Raw genomic sequence first — 20,637 nt, forward strand, 5'->3', positions numbered from 1 at the left:
TCTTCTCTGTACATCTAGAGGCTGGAGGTTCCCCATTCTTCTCTGTACATCTAGAGGCTGGAGGTTCCTCCATTCTTCTTTGTACATCTAGAGGCTGGAGGTTCCTCCATTCTTCTCTGTACATCTAGAGGCTGGAGGTTCCCCCCATTCTTCTCTGTACATCTAGAGGCTGGAGGTTCCTCCATTCTTCTTTGTACATCTAGAGGCTGGAGGTTCCTCCATTCTTCTCTGTACATCTAGAGGCTGGAGGTTCCTCCATTCTTCTTTGTACATCTAGAGGCTGGAGGTTCCCCCATTCTTCTCTGTACATCTAGAGGCTGGAGGTTCCCCCCATTCTTCTCTGTACATCTAGAGGCTGGAGGTTCCCCCATTCTTCTCTGTACATCTAGAGGCTGGAGGTTCCCCCATTCTCCTCTGTACATCTAGAGGCTGGAGGTTCCTCCCATTCTCCTCTGTACATCTAGAGGCTGGAGGTTCCTCCCATTCTCCTCTGTACATCTAGAGGCTGGAGGTTCCTCCCATTCTCCTCTGTACATCTAGAGGCTGGAGGTTCCTCCCATTCTCCTCTGTACATCTAGAGGCTGGAGGTTCCCCCCATTCTTCTCTGTACATCTAGAGGCTGGAGGTTCCCCCCATTCTTCTCTGTACATCTAGAGGCTGGAGGTTCCCCCATTCTTCTCTGTACATCTAGAGGCTGGAGGTTCCTCCATTCTTCTCTGTACATCTAGAGGCTGGAGGTTCCCTCATTCTTCTCTGTACATCTAGAGGCTGGAGGTTCCCCCATTCTTCTCTGTACATCTAGAGGCTGGAGGTTCCCCCATTCTTCTCTGTACATCTAGAGGCTGGAGGTTCCCCCATTCTTCTCTGTACATCTAGAGGCTGGAGGTTCCCCCATTCTTCTCTGTACATCTAGAGGCTGGAGGTTCCTCCATTCTTCTCTGTACATCTAGAGGCTGGAGGTTCCTCCCATTCTCCTCTGTACATCTAGAGGCTGGAGGTTCCTCCCATTCTCCTCTGTACATCTAGAGGCTGGAGGTTCCCCCCATTCTTCTCTGTACATCTAGAGGCTGGAGGTTCCCCCATTCTTCTCTGTACATCTAGAGGCTGGAGGTTCCCCATTCTTCTTTGTACATCTAGAGGCTGGAGGTTCTCCCTGTGATTTAGGTCTGGGCTGTGACTGGACATTGTACACACATGGATCTGATTCCCCCCATTGTCAGGTTTTCCTTCAGGATTGTCCTGTACTTATGTCCCTGCATCTTCTGAGCTGTGGGTCTCTGCGGCTCGGCAGGGGTGACCTTCCTGTCTGTGGTCGGCCATGTCTTGGCTGGTCAGAAGTTGTGTCATAGTCATGGATGATGGATTGTGCTCCCGGAGATGTTCAGAGCCCCTAACCTCAGAGCCCATAACCCTGCTGTGCACTTGAGTCTTGTCCGTCTGGAGGTGGTAACATCGAGCAGAATGTTTATGGCAATCGCTTGGGATCTTCACCACATCCAATGTCAGGCGGCAGATGCTTCCACATGGTGTTGTGTCTCCTTGGGGCGTCTGCTGCGCTGCTTGGTGTCCATGATGCTGTTTGTTCTCTAATATTCTGTAACAAACCTCCGAGGGCCTCACAGAACCTCTGTAGTTATACAGTTACTCGGCGCTGGTTCTAAAAATATGGAGAAACAAGTTTTATATTATTCACACTTGTCCCGGTAAGTTTTAAATGGAGTGAATCCTTCTGCATTGCGCAGTGTACTGGATGTAGCTGTATACCACGCAGCAGCTTGCCCCCTCCTCCTCGGGACTGCACATGCACGCTCAGCCGAGCCCGCTGTTACTCCTTAGTCTATCACAATGAAAAGTGAAAAGATAATGTGGATCTCTGTGTCTGTGTCCTGCAGGGGAGTACGTGGAGGGGGTCAGCGACCAGGACGTCATCCTAATACATTCCTGCCGACAATGGACCACGGTGACGGCGCACAGCCTGGAGGAGGGGCACTACGTCATCGGCCCCAAGATAGATATACCGCTGCAGTATCCAGGTAACCGGACCGTATTATCCGCTAAATATATTGGTTACTGGGGAGCGGAGGGGCCGGAGTGGTCACCCAGCTTCTATAAAGGTGAATGTCATTATATGTAGAAGTGACGGAGGACAATGTGTCCGTCCTCACGTTATCTGCCATCTGGGTGGTGGTCGGGGGTCTCCTGCACCCACTATGGCACCCGTCATTCTCTTCCATCGTTTCCCATCCTCCTGGTACCCCATTTCACACTTGACCTTCATTTGACCTTGTACCGCAGACCCCCCGATCCCTGCGCTCAGCTGCTTCGGCTGTGATTCATGGGTGGGGAGGCAGCACAGTGACAGCCGCTGCCGCCCCGGTGACAGTAATTACGCCCTTTGTGCGGCACTCGACACGGACGCCCCCCATAATTACACCCTCCTGCTGTGACATAATAAAAATCGTATTACCGCTGTTAATCTTCTTCCCGGGAGACGGTTTTATGTTGGAGAAACAGAACAGGACGAATTGTCGAGGCCGCAACCATAATTCCCGATTCTGTCATGTTCCCGATTCTTCTTAGTCGCTGAGCAGAGGCCCCAGTACATCCCTGACCACATCCCTGTAACCAGTGACGGATTCTGAGGATTATTCCAGAAGTTCTGGGGTCACAATTTATGAAACTGAAAATAGAGAATAAGCAGGGGCAGTATTAGGAAGGGGCGGAGATATATGAATGCCCCACCCACGCTCAAGATGATTGTTGTTATTTTTGCCCTAATTGTGACTAATCTGCTGCATTTATCAGCTATTATTAGCAATAGACGAGTCCTCTCCTTGTTGGGAAGACACGTCATATAGTCACGTGCCCCTCAGGCTCCTCCTCCAGCGCCTCCTGGTGCCTCGGATGTAACCATAAAGCGTCAGGCAGGGTGATGCAAGGCCAGGGCCATCCGTTCTGTGGACTCCTGGCTTCCTGTGGGTTAGGGTTACTGTCTGCGCCCGCCACTGGTATTTTAGGGATGTGAGATCATCGGCAGCGAGCGGAGACTTAATGAGGGATCTTAGAGGATTTCATTCTGTCATCGATTCACCCTCATGAATTAATAATGTGAAATGTATCCTGGACGGGATGTGCTGGCGCTCAGCGAGACCGCCACCGGGGAACGTGTTAACCTCATCCCCATCTCCATTCATAAAGATCCAGTCATAGAAACACAGCTCCAGGATTCTGACCTCACCTTCTCACCCCAAAATCCCGAGCCTGCACCCCGAGACCAATGAAAACAGCAGTGCGCTGATAGCGACCCCTGACCACTGCTGGCTATGATATAAAGGTGTCAGGACACACAGTACATGGCAGCTCGCTGTGTATGGGGGGTGTAGTCACAGAGAGGTCAGAGCTCCCATGCTGACCCCTGACCACTGCTGGCTATGATAAAAAGGTGTCAGGACACAGAACATGGCAGCTCGCTGTGTATGGGGGGTGTAGTCACAGAGGGGTCAGAGCACCCATGCTGACCCCTGACCACTGCTGGCTATGATAGAAAGGTGTCAGGACACACAGGACATGGCAGCTCGCTGTGTATGGGGGGTGTAGTCACAGAGGGGTCAGAGCACCCATGCTGACCCCTGACCACTGCTGGCTATGATAGAAAGGTGTCAGGACACACAGGACATGGCAGCTCGCTGTGTATGGGGGGTGTAGTCACAGAGGGGTCAGAGCGCCCATGCTGACCCCTGACCACTGCTGGCTATGATAGAAAGGTGTCAGGACACACAGGACATGGCAGCTCGCTGTGTATGGGGGGTGTAATCACAGAGGGGTCAGAGCGCCCATGCTGACCCCTGACCACTGCTGGCTATGATAGAAAGGTGTCAGGACACACAGGACATGGCAGCTCGCTGTGTATGGGGGTGTAGTCACAGAGAGGTCAGAGCGCCCATGCTGACCCCTGACCACTGCTGGCTATGATAGAAAGGTGTCAGGACACACAGGACATGGCAGCTCGCTGTGTATGGGGGGTGTAGTCACAGAGGGGTCAGAGCGCCCATGCTGACCCCTGACCACTGCTGGCTATGATAGAAAGGTGTCAGGACACACAGGACACGGCAGCTCGCTGTGTATGGGGGGTGTAGTCACAGAGCGGTCAGAGCACCCATGCTGACCCCTCACCACTGCTGGCTATGATAGAAAGGTGTCAGGACACACAGGACATGGCAGCTCGCTGTGTATGGGGGATGTAGTCACAGAGGGGTCAGAGCGCCCATGCTGACCCCTGACCACTGCTGGCTATGATAGAAAGGTGTCAGGACACACAGGACATGGCAGCTCGCTGTGTATGGGGGGTGTAGTTACAGAGAGGTCAGAGCGCCCATGCTGACCCCTGACCACTGCTGGCTATGATAGGAAGGTGTCAGGACACACAGGACATGGCAGCTCGCTGTGTATGGGGGTGTAGTCACAGAGAGGTCAGAGCGCCCATGCTGACCCCTGACCACTGCTGGCTATGATAGAAAGGTGTCAGGACACACAGGACATGGCAGCTCGCTGTGTATGGGGGGTGTAGTCACAGAGGGGTCAGAGCGCCCATGCTGACCCCTGACCACTGCTGTCTATGATAGAAAGGTGTCAGCACACAGGACATGGCAGCTCGCTGTGTATGGAGGGTGTAGTCACAGAGGGTTCAGAGCGCCCATGCTGACCCCTGACCACTGCTGGCTATGATAGAAAGGTGTCAGGACACACAGTACATGGCAGCTCGCTGTGTATGGGGGGTGTAGTCACAGAGTGGTCAGAGCACCCATGCTGACCCCTGACCACTGCTGGCTATGATAGAAAGGTGTCAAGACACACAGGACATGGCAGCTCGCTGTGTATGGGGGGTGTAGTCACAGAGTGGTCAGAGCACCCATGCTGACCCCTGACCACTGCTGGCTATGATAGAAAGGTGTCAGCACACAGGACATGGCAGCTCGCTGTGTATGGGGAGTGTAGTCACAGAGGGGTCAGAGCGCCCATGCTGACCCCTGACCACTGCTGGCTATGATAGAAAGGTGTCAGGACACATAGGACACGGCAGCTCGCTGTGTATGGAGGGTGTAGTCACAGAGGGGTCAGAGCTTCCATGCTGACCCCTGACCACTGCTGGCTATGATAGAAAGGTGTCAGGACACAGGACATGGCAGCTCCCTGTGTATGGGGGCTGTAGTCACAGAGGGGTCAGAGCGCCCATGCTGACTCCTGACCACTGCTGGCTATGATAGAAAGGTGTCAGGACACACAGGACATGGCAGCTCGCTGTGTATGGGGGGTGTAGTCACAGAGGGGTCAGAGCGCCCATGTTGACCCCTGACCACTGCTGGGTATGATAGAAAGGTGTCAGGACACAGGACATGGCAGCTCGCTGTGTATGGGGGGTGTAGTCACAGAGGGTTCAGAGCGCCCATGCTGACCCCTGACCACTGCTGGCTATGATAGAAAGGTGTCAGGACACACAGGACATGGCAGCTCGCTGTGTATGGGGGGTGTAGTCACAGAGAGGTCAGAGCGCCCATGCTGACCCCTGACCACTGCTGGCTATGATAGAAAGGTGTCAGGACACAGGACATGGCAGCTCGCTGTGTATGGGGGGTGTAGTCACAGAGGGGTCAGAGCGCCCATGCTGACCCTGACCATTGCTGGCTATGATAGAAAGGTGTCAGGACACAGGACATGGCAGCTCGCTGTGTATGGGAGGTGTAGTCACAGAGAGGTCAGAGCGCCCATGCTGACCCCTGACCACTGCTGGCTATGATAGAAAGGTGTCAGGACACACAGGACATGGCAGCTCAATGTGTATGGGGGGTGTAGTCACAGAGGGGTCAGAGCGCCCATGCTGACCCCTGACCACTGCTGGCTATGATAGAAAGGTGTCAGGACACAGGACATGGCAGCTCGCTGTGTATGGGGGGTGTAGTCACAGAGGGGTCAGAGCGCCCATGCTGACCCCTGACCACTGCTGGCTATGATAGAAAGGTGTCAGGACACACAGGACATGGCAGCTCGCTGTGTATGGGGGGTGTAGTCACAGAGGTGTCAGAGCACCCATGCTGACCCCTGACCACTGCTGGCTATGATAGAAAGGTGTCAGGACACACAGGACATGGCAGCTCGCTGTGTATGGGGGGTGTAGTCACAGAGAGGTCAGAGCGCCCATGCTGACCCCTGACCACTGCTGGCTATGATAGAAAGGTGTCAGGACACAGGACATGGCAGCTCGCTGTGTATGGGGGGTGTAGTCACAGAGGGGTCAGAGCACCCATGCTGACCCCTGACCATTGCTGGCTATGATAGAAAGGTGTCAGGACACAGGACATGGCAGCTCGCTGTGTATGGGGGTGTAGTCACAGAGGGGTCAGAGCACCCATGCTGACCCCTGACCACTGCTGGCTATGATAGAAAAGTGTCAGGACACACAGGACATGGCAGCTCGCTGTGTATGGGGGGTGTAGTCACAGAGAGGTCAGAGCGCCCATGCTGACCCCTGACCACTGCTGGCTATGATAGAAAGGTGTCAGGACACAGGACATGGCAGCTCGCTGTGTATGGGGGGTGTAGTCACAGAGGGGTCAGAGCACCCATGCTGACCCTGACCATTGCTGGCTATGATAGAAAGGTGTCAGGACACAGGACATGGCAGCTCGCTGTGTATGGGAGGTGTAGTCACAGAGAGGTCAGAGCGCCCATGCTGACCCCTGACCACTGCTGGCTATGATAGAAAGGTGTCAGGACACACAGGACATGGCAGCTCAATGTGTATGGGGGGTGTAGTCACAGAGGGGTCAGAGCGCCCATGCTGACCCCTGACCACTGCTGGCTATGATAGAAAGGTGTCAGGACACAGGACATGGCAGCTCGCTGTGTATGGGGGGTGTAGTCACAGAGGGGTCAGAGCGCCCATGCTGACCCCTGACCACTGCTGGCTATGATAGAAAGGTGTCAGGACACACAGGACATGGCAGCTCGCTGTGTATGGGGGGTGTAGTCACAGAGGTGTCAGAGCACCCATGCTGACCCCTGACCACTGCTGGCTATGATAGAAAGGTGTCAGGACACACAGGACATGGCAGCTCGCTGTGTATGGGGGGTGTAGTCACAGAGAGGTCAGAGCGCCCATGCTGACCCCTGACCACTGCTGGCTATGATAGAAAGGTGTCAGGACACAGGACATGGCAGCTCGCTGTGTATGGGGGGTGTAGTCACAGAGGGGTCAGAGCACCCATGCTGACCCCTGACCATTGCTGGCTATGATAGAAAGGTGTCAGGACACAGGACATGGCAGCTCGCTGTGTATGGGGGTGTAGTCACAGAGGTCAGAGCACCCATGCTGACCCCTGACCACTGCTGGCTATGATAGAAAGGTGTCAGGACACAGGACATGGCAGCTCGCTGTGTATGGGAGGTGTAGTCACAGAGAGGTCAGAGCGCCCATGCTGACCCCTGACCACTGCTGGCTATGATAGAAAGGTGTCAGGACACACAGGACATGGCAGCTCCCTGTGTATGGGGGGTGTAGTCACAGAGGGGTCAGAGCACCCATGCTGACCCCTGACCACTGCTGGCTATGATAGAAAGGTGTCAGGACACACAGGACATGGCAGCTCGCTGTGTATGGGAGGTGTAGTCACAGAGGGGTCAGAGCACCCATGCTGACCCCTGACCACTGCTGGCTATGATAGAAAGGTGTCAGGACACAGGACATGGCAGTGCGCTGTGTATGGGGGGTGTAGTCACAGAGGGGTCAGAGCGCCCATGCTGACCCCTGACCACTGCTGGCTATGATAGAAAGGTGTCAGGACACACAGGACATGGCAGCTCGCTGTGTATGGGGGTGTAGTCACAGAGGGGTCAGAGCACCCATGCTGACCCCTGACCACTGCTGGCTATGATAGAAAGGTGTCAGGACACACAGGACATGGCAGCTCGCTGTGTATGGGGGGTGTAGTCACAGAGAGGTGAGAGCGCCCATGCTGACCCCTGACCACTGCTGGCTATGATAGAAAGGTGTCAGGACACAGGACATGGCAGCTCGCTGTGTATGGGGGTGTAGTCACAGAGGGGTCAGAGCGCCCATGCTGACCCCTGACAACTGCTGGCTATGATAGAAAAGTGTCAGGACACACAGGACATAGCAGCTCAATGTGTATGGGGGGTGTAGTCACAGAGGGGTCAGAGCGCCCATGCTGACCCCTGACCACTGCTGGCTATGATAGAAAAGTGTCAGGACACACAGGACATAGCAGCTCGCTGTGTATTTTCTGTAACTGGCACATATTGGGGCTCATTTACTAAGGGTTGCGCTGTGCACTTTTGTCGGGCTGTTCACCTTTTGCAGGGTTTACACAGCTGTTTAACAGGAGTCTGCACTGGGATTCTGTCGCACGTGATCGTTTTTTGGCGCAGCTGCACTGATTTCAATGCGAAAAATTTAGGGGGCGGGCCGTCGGATGATCCGACTGATTCGGACTGTGCGCGGGATTTAACTTTCAAATTGTGTTGCAAGTCCTAGCTCTAACATGCACCACTAACAAGAAGGTGAACTCCGGGGACCTGAGCGGGGAAGCGACACACGCAGGATATTGGGCGCACGATCTTACTGAATCGCGGCTCAGCGCATTATACACGGACAATGCACTCTATGTGAACTCCGGTGGACGGGTTGATAAATTTGCCCAATTCACTGCTCAATCCTCTCCCTTTGTTTGCTACAATGTAGCAGTGTCCAGGACGAGGAGCTTCTAGGGGATTGTCTAGACTGGAAACAATTGTAACAAACTCCCGGGAAGTGAGAAGTCGCTTCTTGCAGCCTTGATGTGGGGCTCTACATGAGGAGTAGTGGGGTCCTTGTCCTGGCCCCTGGGATCCCATATCCCTGTGCCGACCCCTCTCTTTCCGGGAAGCCGCTGTGCAGACAGTTGCAGAGGATGTGAGCTCAGTAAAATCCAATATTTACTCCGGAAGGAAGACAGATGATAGCGGGATTATTACAGGCGGTCCCCAGGGGAGGGCCGGGATAAGTGCTGGTACAGGTAGAACCAGGGGGGAGGGGAGGCCGGGGGTCACAGGAAGAAACTGATCCAGTCCCAGGAGGACTGAGATACATTGTATCAGTGCACTCACACAACATAAAGGATGGGGTCCTAGCACCTACCTGATTAGTGAGGGGCTCCGACATCTCAGACTTGGGGTACAGAGAGGATAATAATGGGTATGAGGGCGATGGCTGCCCCTGCACCTTTCTCTTTATGCAGGGTTCGGGTCAGGAGACCCCCTGACCCCCACCTTTATGTTAAACCCTTTATATTCAGCGCTCCGGACCACCGCTGATCAAAGTGAGGACTTTATTTTACGAGATTTACGTCCTGAATCTGCTATGAACCCCATAGAGATGAGGGGCCCCAGATTCTGCATTGTGGGCACCATGAACAGGGACCCCATGTTCATACCTGGGGATGTCCAGGATAACAAAGTGGGGTCAGCTTCTCCCACATTTGTGAGCCCCCCTCGCCAGGCAGCCGCATACACATGGATGGGTCTATATTTTTGGAATGAGGGGCAATAGTCTGTCGCTGATATAAGGAGCGGGGAGAGATTTGTCGCCCCCATCTGTCTAGCGTTAGGTGGGTCCTGCACGGTCCCGTCTCCCGTTCTCTGTAGTGTGGGGTTTCTCGGTGTCAGGACCTTTACTCTTTCAGGTAACGTTGTTGTCTGTGGCAAAATTCATAGGGGCAGATTTACTTACCCGGTCCTGTCCCGATCCAGCGGCACGTTCTCCGACGAGGATTCTGGTCTTCCGGCGTTTCACTAAGGTGGTGCGTCCGATGTCCACCAGGTGTCACTGCTGTGCTGAGGTCCGCCGGAGTTCACCTGCTTCTTCCCGGTGCATGTGAGTGATTGATTTTGCAACACACTTCGTTTTTTAAATTCCGACGGATTTTCCGACGGCCACGCCCCCCCCCCCCATTTCTGTTGCGTGAAAGCCGGCGTCAGTGCGCCACAATCCGATCGCATGTGCCAAAATCCGGGCGGAAAAAGTCGGGAAACTCGACGAAAGTGCGGCCATAGAGCCCTTAGTAAATGAACCCCGTAGACTACAAAGCAAAACCTACAAGCACCCATCTACCAATTCTGCTGTCATACTGAGGGCATGGGTCCCCCATATATCAGGGCCGAGATTTCTAACCAGCCTATTCTAGATAACATGGCGCCCCCTGCAGGTCTATCCTGGCCTGGATTCAGAACCAGCTGGCACTGGATCCTGGTGTCCCCGATACAGTCAGCACAAAGCGCCACATGCTCAGAAATCCCGGCAATTAATCTCATCTCTGCGCACAGCGTCCTGGCACCACCACCCGGTATTCATTACTGAGCTGAAAGTAGAAAACCACAAACTGATGATCAGGTTATAATGAATGAGAATGTATGTGTGGGTGCCATCGACTCCAAACCAGGGGGAGCTGGGACATAACCTCCATGTCTTACGATGTCCCCCTGGCTTCTCACTCAATGTACAGAGGGTCCGATTAAGAATATATCCTTTTGCTCCACTATCACAACCACTAATATTGTAAATACAGCTGAGATAAATCACTTTGATCCTCAGAGGCGTGGCCAGATTAAGCATGGGTGGGGTTTTGATGAAACATACCCCATAAAATGCAAGAGCCTATGGGGGAAAAACATTTTTATATATACAAGAAACAAATTTTTGGCCTGAGTAGACTTTTATCATGTGCTACCACAACCTATGGAATTGTGAATATGTACATACAAGAACCACTTTGTACTATGTACTATGCACCTCCAGGGTGTGGCCAGAGTAAGCAGGGGTGGGTGAGCAATATTGTATAAGTTGGGATCACAATGCTAGAATGGCAATACAATAGATTTCTGTGTTAGGAGTCCTCTCAGCATGGCCTCGGGATGAATAGACCATGATCCTATTTTGGATAATAGCATTGTGCAACATACTGTTATCCTCAGGGGTGTGGCCAGGAAAGCAGGGGTGGGATTAAAATGAAGCTTTTTTCTGAATAATGAACACTGCTGTATGATTGACCATGTTTAAAACATACAGAACTATTACAAAATGGGGGTCATTTACTTACCTGGTCCTGTTGCGATCCAGCGGTGCGTTCTCCGACGAGGATTCGGGTCTTCTGGGGATTCGGTTGTGCGCCCAATGTCCGCCAGGTGTCGCTGCTGCGCCGAGGTCCGCCAGAGCTCACCAACCTATTCCTGGTGCATGTGAGTGATTGATTTTGCGACACAATTCGTTTTTTAAACGATTTTTTAAAATCAGTCGGGCCTTCCAACGGCCACGCCCCCCGATTTCTGTCGCGTGAAAGCTGGCACGATTGTGCCGAAATCCGATCACGTGCACCAAAATCCCAAAACTGAAAAAGTAGGGAAACCCGATGAAAGTGCAGCCGCGGAGCCCTAAGTAAATGAGCCCCATTGTGTCAATATGAACCCATTAGTAGCGAGGCTCATAGCGCTGCCGCTCTTATATGATGGGGGTCCTGAGGGGCCCATATGGTTCTAGGTACAAGCCATGATCTTAGCCACATCGCTGCATTATTCTATGCCAGTGGTTCTCAGCCTGTGGGTCAGGACCCTTCTAGGGGTCAAACGGCCCTTTCACAGGGGTCGACTAAGTTATTTGATAGTCTTAGTTTGGTTGGTAAGACCCTGCAGGGCAGAGCGCCGGCTCCCACCTTTCACGTGTGGCAGGGGAGATTGGGAGCTCTCCGCTGCTCTCCTGTGACAATCTGTGTGATTGTAGCTGCAGCATTATGTGATGTCCACCTGCGCCATATCGAAGGCTGCAGAGGTCTGTGGCCAGAGGTGACCTGATGCAGGCGGACGCATCAAATACATTGCAGCTCCGTCATTGGAGTGAAGAAGGCAGCAAGAGAGACAAAGGAGAGTATGTTTTATTTATTTTTTATATGCTACTGTGGGCGTCCCTGGGACTGCTGCCCGCCGTGGGGCATCCCTGTGACTGCAGCGCCCGCCGTGGGGCATCACTGGGACTGCTGCCCGCAGAGTCAACCTTCACAGCAGAGGATTTTTTAAAGGTGTATTCTGGACACATAACTATACTGTTTACTACTCCAAGGGGTAAACTAAAAGGTTCCTGTCACTGACAGCAAGCAGAGATCTGGAAAATGATGAGAAATTGATTCTCCTACTGAGAATTCCAGATATAGTTACCATTGACCCCTAGACCTCCGGTGAATGTAAGTTTAACCCCTTCAGAACATGACCGTTACCAGGGAGAGTAACATGAGGGAAGGTGTGTGGGGAGGAGGGGGATTACTTTGTTAGTTGCCCGGGGCCCCACGTTCCTGGGCCCATCTGTTCGCAGTCGGATCTGAGGGGCTTAACTCATCCAAGTCATGAATAGTGAATGAAGAGCTGATGAATAAGTGATGTAGAGGGGGAGGTGCTGCAGCAGCTGAGTCCCAGCACATGGAGACCACACACTCCCTGGATCAGATACATAACACACAGATACATTGTTACAATTTGCTGCATTATTGTATCCACAACATTCGTTCTGTTAAAGGGATCTGTCAGCTGGTGCGACCCTGCTGTAGTATTCAACCAGAAGCCACCTACAGCTGTTATAGAGGAGGAGATGTAAAGCAGCTCAATGCAGAGAGCCCAGAGCTCAGCAGTGTGAGGACACTGCTGGAGATTCCAATGGAAACTCATTGATTGCTGGATGATCAGGGTCTTAAAGGTGAAGTGCTCATTAATAGTCTCTTGGTGCCCATCCCCCACCACATGGGGTCTCAGGGAAGATCAATGAATAAACCAGGACTGATCAATATCTGCGGCAGCGCTGGACCCCGGGGGGTGGAGGGGTCATCACTGGGTGTAAAGAGATCGTCTTCCCAGAATGACCCCAGAACCACAGCGGCTCCACGTTACGTTATAGACCTGGAAATGGAGGGGTCTGCACCTTACAGAAAGGGGGGTCTACAATATCTGCACTGACACATTGCAACAAAGTTATCTGTCACTATGTATACTATGTAACAAACCTTCAGATGTGACAAGTGCGAAGCCTCTACAAGTGTTGGAGGGACCCTGATTACTAAACAGTGAATACAGAGCTATGGGGCCCCCGGGTGCAATCCCCCACCTCAGATACCATGGAGGTGGGGGCCACAGCGCATTGTCATGGTAACAACGCCCCAGAAGCCAGGACCGGGGCCTCCAGACAAATCTCATCTTTTATATCATCCGAGAGAAAACCCAGCACCGCTGAGCACACACCAGATACAAAGAGCCGCAAACATCTACTAGAGAGAGAAACAACGTATCCAAGGAGAGACCCCGACCTACAGGACACGGGGGGATAATACACAGCACCAGAAACACAGCTGTGCACCAATCAATATACTACATACATAACATGACATAGCAGCCAATATAAAGCCTGTACAATACTGCCCCCTATGTACAAGAATATAACTACTATAATACTGCCCCCTATGTACAGGGATATAACTACTATAATACTGCCCCCTATGTACAAGAATATAACTACTATAATACTGCCCCCTATGTACAAGAATATAACTACTATAATACTGCCCCCTATGTACAAGAATATAACTACTATAATACTGCCCCCTATGTACAAGAATATAACTACTATAATACTGCCCCCTATGTACAAGAATATAACTACTATAATACTGCCCCCTATGTACAGGAATATAACTACTATAATACTGCCCCTATGTACAGGAATATAACTACTATAATACTGCCCCCTATGTACAAGAATATAACTACTATAATACTGCCCCCTATGTACAAGAATATAACTACTATAATACTGCCCCCTATGTACAGGAATATAACTACTATAATACTGCCCCTATGTACAGGAATATAACTACTATAATACTGCCCCCTATGTACAGGAATATAACTACTATAATACTGCCCCCTATGTACAAGAATATAACTACTATAATACTGCCCCCTATGTACAAGAATATAACTACTATAATACTGCCCCCTATGTACAAGAATATAACTACTATAATACTGCCCCCTATGTACAGGAATATAACTACTATAATACTGCCCCCTATGTACAGGAATATAACTACTATAATACTGCCCCCTATGTACAGGAATATAACTACTATAATACTGCCCCCTATGTACAAGAATATAACTACTATAATACTGCCCCCTATGTACAAGAATATAACTACTATAATACTGCCCCCTATGTACAAGAATATAACTACTATAATACTGCCCCCTATGTACAAGAATATAACTACTATAATACTGCCCCCTATGTACAAGAATATAACTACTATAATACTGCCCCCTATGTACAAGAATATAACTACTATATTACTGCCCCCTATGTACAGGAATATAACTACTATAATACAGCCCCCTATGTACAAGAATATAACTACTATAATACTGCCCCCTATGTACAAGAATATAACTACTATAATACTGCCCCTATGTACAGGAATATAACTACTATAATACTGCCCCCTATGTACAGGAATATAACTACTATAATACTGCCCCCTATGTACAGGAATATAACTACTATAATACTGCCCCCTATGTACAGGAATATAACTACCATAATGCTGCCCCCTATGTACAGGAATATAACTACCATAATACTGCCCCCTATGTACAAGAATATAACTACTATAATACTGCCCCCTATGTACAAGAATATAACTACTATAATACTGCCCCCTATGTACAGGAATATACCTACTATAATACTGCCCCCTATGTACAAGAATATAACTACTATAATACTGCCCCCTATGTACAAGAATATAACTACTATAATACTGCCCCCTATGTTCAGGAATATAACTACTATAATACTGCCCCCTATGTTCAGGAATATAACTACTATAATACTGCCCCCTATGTACAGGAATATAACTACTATAATACTGCCCCCTATGTACAGGAATATAACTACTATAATACTGCCCCCGATGTACAAGAATATAACTACTTTAATACTGCCCCCTATGTACAAGAATATAACTACTATAATACTGCCCCCTATGTACAAGAATATAACTACTATAATACTTCCACCTATGTACAAGAATATAACTACTATAATACTGCCCCCTATGTACAGGGATATAACTACTATAATACTGCCCCCTATGTACAAGAATATAACTACTATAATACTGCCCCCTATGTACAAGAATATAACTACTATAATACTGCCCCCTATGTACAAGAATATAACTACTATAATACTGCCCCCTATGTACAAGAATATAACTACTATAATACTGCCCCCTATGTACAGGAATATAACTACTATAATACTGCCCCCTATGTACAGGAATATAACTACTATAATACTGCCCCCTATGTACAGGAATATAACTACTATAATACTGCCCCCTATGTACAGGAATATAACTACTATAATACTGCCCCCTATGTACAGGAATATAACTACTATAATACTGCCCCCTATGTACAGGAATATAACTACTATAATACTGCCCCCTATGTACAGGAATATAACTACTATAATACTGCCCCCTATGTACAGGAATATAACTACTATAATACTGCCCCCTATGTACAAGAATATAACTAATATAATACTGTCCCCCATGTACAAGAATATTACTACTATAATACTGCCCCCTATGTACAGGAATATAACTACTATAATACTGCCCCTATGTACAAGAATATAACTACTATTATACTGCCCCCTATGTACAGGGATATAACTACTATAATACTGCCCCTATGTACAAGAATATAACTATAATACTGCCCCCTATGTACAAGAATATAACTACTATAATACTGCTCCCTATGTACAAGAATATAACTACTATAATACTGCCCCCTATGTACAGGAATATAACTACTATAATACTGCCCCCTATGTACAGGAATATAACTACTATAATACTGCCCCCTATGTACAGGAATATAACTACTATAATACTGCCCCCTATGTACAGGAATATAACTACTATAATGCTGCCCCCTATGTACAGGAATATAACTACCATAATACTGCCCCCTATGTACAAGAATATAACTACTATAATACTGCCCCCTATGTACAAGAATATAACTACTATAATACTGCCCCCTATGTACAAGAATATAACTACTATAATACTGCCCCCTATGTACAGGAATATAACTACTATAATACTGCCCCCTATGTACAGGAATATAACTACTATAATACTGCCCCCTATGTACAGGAATATAACTACTATAATACTGCCCCCTATGTACAGGAATATAACTACTATAATACTGCCCCCTATGTACAGGAATATAACTACTATAATACTGCCCCCTATGTACAGGAATATAACTACTATAATACTGCCCCCTATGTACAGGAATATAACTACTATAATACTGCCCCCTATGTACAGGAATATAACTACTATAATACTGCCCCCTATGTACAGGAATATAACTACTATAATACTGCCCCCTATGTACAGGAATATAACTACTATAATACTGCCCCCTATGTACAGGAATATAACTACTATAATACTGTCCCCTATGTACAGGAATATAACTACTATAATACTGCCCCCTATGTACAAGAATATAACTACTATAATACTGCCACCTATGTACAAGAATATTACTGCTATAATACTGCCACCTATGTACAAGAATATAACTACTATAATACTGCCCCCTATGTACAAGAATATAACTACTATAATACTGCCCCCTATGTACAGGAATATAACTACTATAATACTGCCCCCTATGTACAGGAATATAACTACTATAATACTGCCCCCTATGTACAGGAATATAACTACTATAATACTGCCCCCTATGTACAAGAATATAACTACTATAATACTGCCCCCTATGTACAGGGATATAACTACTATAATACTTCCCCCTATGTACAAGAATATTACTACTATAATACTGCCCCCTATGTACAGGAATATAACTACTATAATACTGCCCCTATGTACAAGAACTACTATAATTGAGGAACAGGAGAGAGGGCAGGGAAACCAGCACAATGGAATTGCACAACTTCAGTTAAAATTTCATCCAAAAATGTATTCTTTGTTTAAAAAACACGTATATCCAGGGGAATACATAGATACAAAAAAAAAAAAAAGACAAAAATAATAAGACAAAAGACAGAAGCGGTAACGGGTTTTGGACTTCTACATATCAGTCCTTAGTCATAGGTCCTATGTATTCCCCTTTGGATATACGTGTTTTTTAAACAAAGAATACATTTTTGGATGAAATTTTAACTGAAGTTGTGGAATTCCATTGTGCTGGTTTCCCTGCCCTCTCTCCTGTTCCTCAATTTCAAGCCTGACTTGCCCTGGAATACCAGACCAGCGCTCAAGGGGTTACCGTGCACCCGGTTTTGGAAGACGTTCACATTAGATCTTCACTGTCGTCTGTGGGTGAGCTGTTTCCGACTTTTTTCTTTTGTTACGATTACTACTATAATACTGCCCCCTATAACACAGTGATATCTCTGAGTACAGATCATGTAGTAGATGTGACCTGCAGTCCTATGTAACACCACAGATAACACAGTGATATCTCTGAGTACAGATCATGTAGTAGATGTGTCCTGCAGTCCTATGTAACACCACAGATAACACAGTGATATCTCTGAGTACAGATCATGTAGTAGATGTGTCCTGCAGTCCTATGTAACACCACAGATAACACAGTGATATCTCTGAGTACAGATCATGTAGTAGATGTGTCCTGCAGTCCTATGTAACACCACAGATAACACAGTGATATCTCTGAGTACAGATCATGTAGTAGATGTGTCCTGCAGTCCTATGTAACACCACAGATAACACAGTGATATCTCTGAGTACAGATCATGTAGTAGATGTGTCCTGCAGTCCTATGTAACACCACAGATAACACAGTGATATCTCTGAGTACAGATCATGTAGTAGATGTGTCCTGCAGTCCTATGTAACACCACAGATAACACAGTGATATCTCTGAGTACAGATCATGTAGTAGATGTGACCTGCAGTCCTATGTAACACCACAGATAACACAGTGATATCTCTGAGTACAGATCATGTAGTAGATGTATCCTGCAGTCCTATGTAACACCACAGATAACACAGTGATATCTCTGAGTACAGATCATGTAGTAGATGTGTCCTGCAGTCCTATGTAACACCACAGATAACACAGTGATATCTCTGAGTACAGATCATGTAGTAGATGTGTCCTGCAGTCCTATGTAACACCACAGATAACACAGTGATATCTCTCTGAGTACAGATCATGTAGTAGATGTGACCTGCAGTCCTATGTAACACCACAGATAACACAGTGATATCTCTGAGTACAGATCATGTAGTAGATGTGTCCTGCAGTCCTATGTAACACCACAGATAACACAGTGATATCTCTCTGAGTACAGATCATGTAGTAGATGTGACCTGCAGTCCTATGTAACACCACAGATAACACAGTGATATCTCTGAGTACAGATCATGTAGTAGATGTGTCCTGCAGTCCTATGTAACACCACAGATAACACAGTGATATCTCTGAGTACAGATCATGTAGTAGATGTGTCCTGCAGTCCTATGTAACACCACAGATAACACAGTGATATCTCTGAGTACAGATCATGTAGTAGATGTGACCTGCAGTCCTATGTAACACCACAGATAACACAGTGATATCTCTGAGTACAGATCATGTAGTAGATGTGTCCTGCAGTCCTATGTAACACCACAGATAACACAGTGATATCTCTGAGTACAGATCATGTAGTAGATGTGTCCTGCAGTCCTATGTAACACCACAGATAACACAGTGATATCTCTCTGAGTACAGATCATGTAGTAGATGTGTCCTGCAGTCCTATGTAACACTACAGATAACACAGTGATATCTCTCTGAGTACAGATCATGTAGTAGATGTGACCTGCAGTCCTATGTAACACCACAGATAACACAGTGATACCTCTGAGTACAGATCATGTAGTAGATATCACTGTGTTATGTGTGGTGTTACATAGGACTGCAGGACACATCTACTACATGATCTGTACTCAGAGATATCACTGTGTTATCTGTGGTGTTACATAGGACTGCAGGACACATCTACTACATGATCTGTACTCAGAAATATCACTGTGTTATCTGTGGTGTTACATAGGACTGCAGGACACAGTCCTTGAAGGACATTGCTTGGAGTCCTGCAGTCCTCCTGGACGATGTCGTGGCCATCAAGCATGAACATGATCGGCTGCTTTTGAGGATTCTTCTGGCCTTAGGCTTTTAGTGCAGCCAGAAGATCTATCCTTTGTGAGTAGGCGCCCTGGACCTCCACTCAGCGCCGGCCAGGATGTGTCATGTGACGTCACATGTCTTCATGCAGGAAGAAGATAGGACGGCCGCTGCCTGGTCACACAGGTGGAGCCGGGAGCCGCAGGCTTAGGGACGGGCAGCCCTCTCAGCATTGCGCCTGCAGCAGCTATGGTCAATAGGGCCAGGCCCACCTAGGTACACGACACGCATAATTTATGATTCGGTCGTGGGTCCTGGGCTGGCCATTAGCATCACTGCTACGGTTGGTACAGCGATAGTAACGCCACTGATATTTCTGATATCCAGAATACTTGCTAAGGACATCAAGTGTCACCAGCTGGAGATTTGCCTCTGCTTAGTGCAGGGTTTTGCATTCTCTTGTAAGTTGGAGACTTCAGGAACCTTTTTATAGTAATGACTTATGTAGGCAGCAGCACATTGTGATAGACGCGTTAGAATAATAACATAGAAGTATTGTAACGCTGGTCTGATTGGCTCACAGCCCCCGATGAATAGAGGACAATATCTTCTCTTGTGTTCCATGACTTATGATCCTCATCATCTCCTACATGGGACCCCAGCCTCAGAAAGACGTATCCCTCTGGACATCTCCTACATGGGACCCCAGCCTCAGAAAGACGTATCCCTCTGGTCATCTCCTACATGGGACCCCAGCCTCAGAAAGACGTATCCCTCTGGACATCTCCTACATGGGACCCCAGCCTCAGAAAGACGCATCCCTCTGGTCATCTCCTACATGGGACCCCAGCCTCAGAAAGACGTATCCCTCTGGTCATCTCCTACATGGGACCCCAGCCTCAGAAAGACGTATCCCTCTGGTCATCTCCTACATGGGACCCCAGCCTCAGGAGGACGTATCCCTCTGGTCATCTCCTACATGGGACCCCAGCCTCAGAAAGACGCATCCCTCTGGTCATCTCCTACATGGGACCCCAGCCTCAGGAGGACGCATCCCTCTGGTCATCTCCTACATGGGACCCCAGCCTCAGAAAGACGTATCCCTCTGGTCATCTCCTACATGGGATCCCAGCCTCAGAAAGACGTATCCCTCTGGTCATCTCCTACATGGGACCCCAGCCTCAGAAAGACGCATCCCTCTGGTCATCTCCTACATGGGACCCCAGCCTCAGAAAGACGCATCCCTCTGGTCATCTCCTACATGGGACCCCAGCCTCAGAAAGACGCATCCCTCTGGTC

The 20,637-nt window shown here is 48.5% G+C and overlaps 1 protein-coding gene across 1 annotated transcript in view; it reads left to right on the plus strand.

The window, feature by feature from the left end:
- The window catches only part of GAREM2 (GRB2 associated regulator of MAPK1 subtype 2), a 64,975-nt gene that overhangs the window by 15,388 nt on the left and 28,950 nt on the right, over window positions 1–20,637 (plus strand). Inside the window, exon 2 of the mRNA XM_072143991.1 lies at window positions 1,893–2,033. Within this exon, the coding sequence (XP_072000092.1) occupies window positions 1,893–2,033 (141 nt within the window). The remainder of the gene's footprint in view (window positions 1–1,892; window positions 2,034–20,637) is intronic.

This window comes from Engystomops pustulosus, chromosome 3, assembly GCF_040894005.1.
Source record: "Engystomops pustulosus chromosome 3, aEngPut4.maternal, whole genome shotgun sequence".
In the NCBI taxonomy this organism is placed as follows: Eukaryota; Metazoa; Chordata; class Amphibia; order Anura; family Leptodactylidae; genus Engystomops; species Engystomops pustulosus.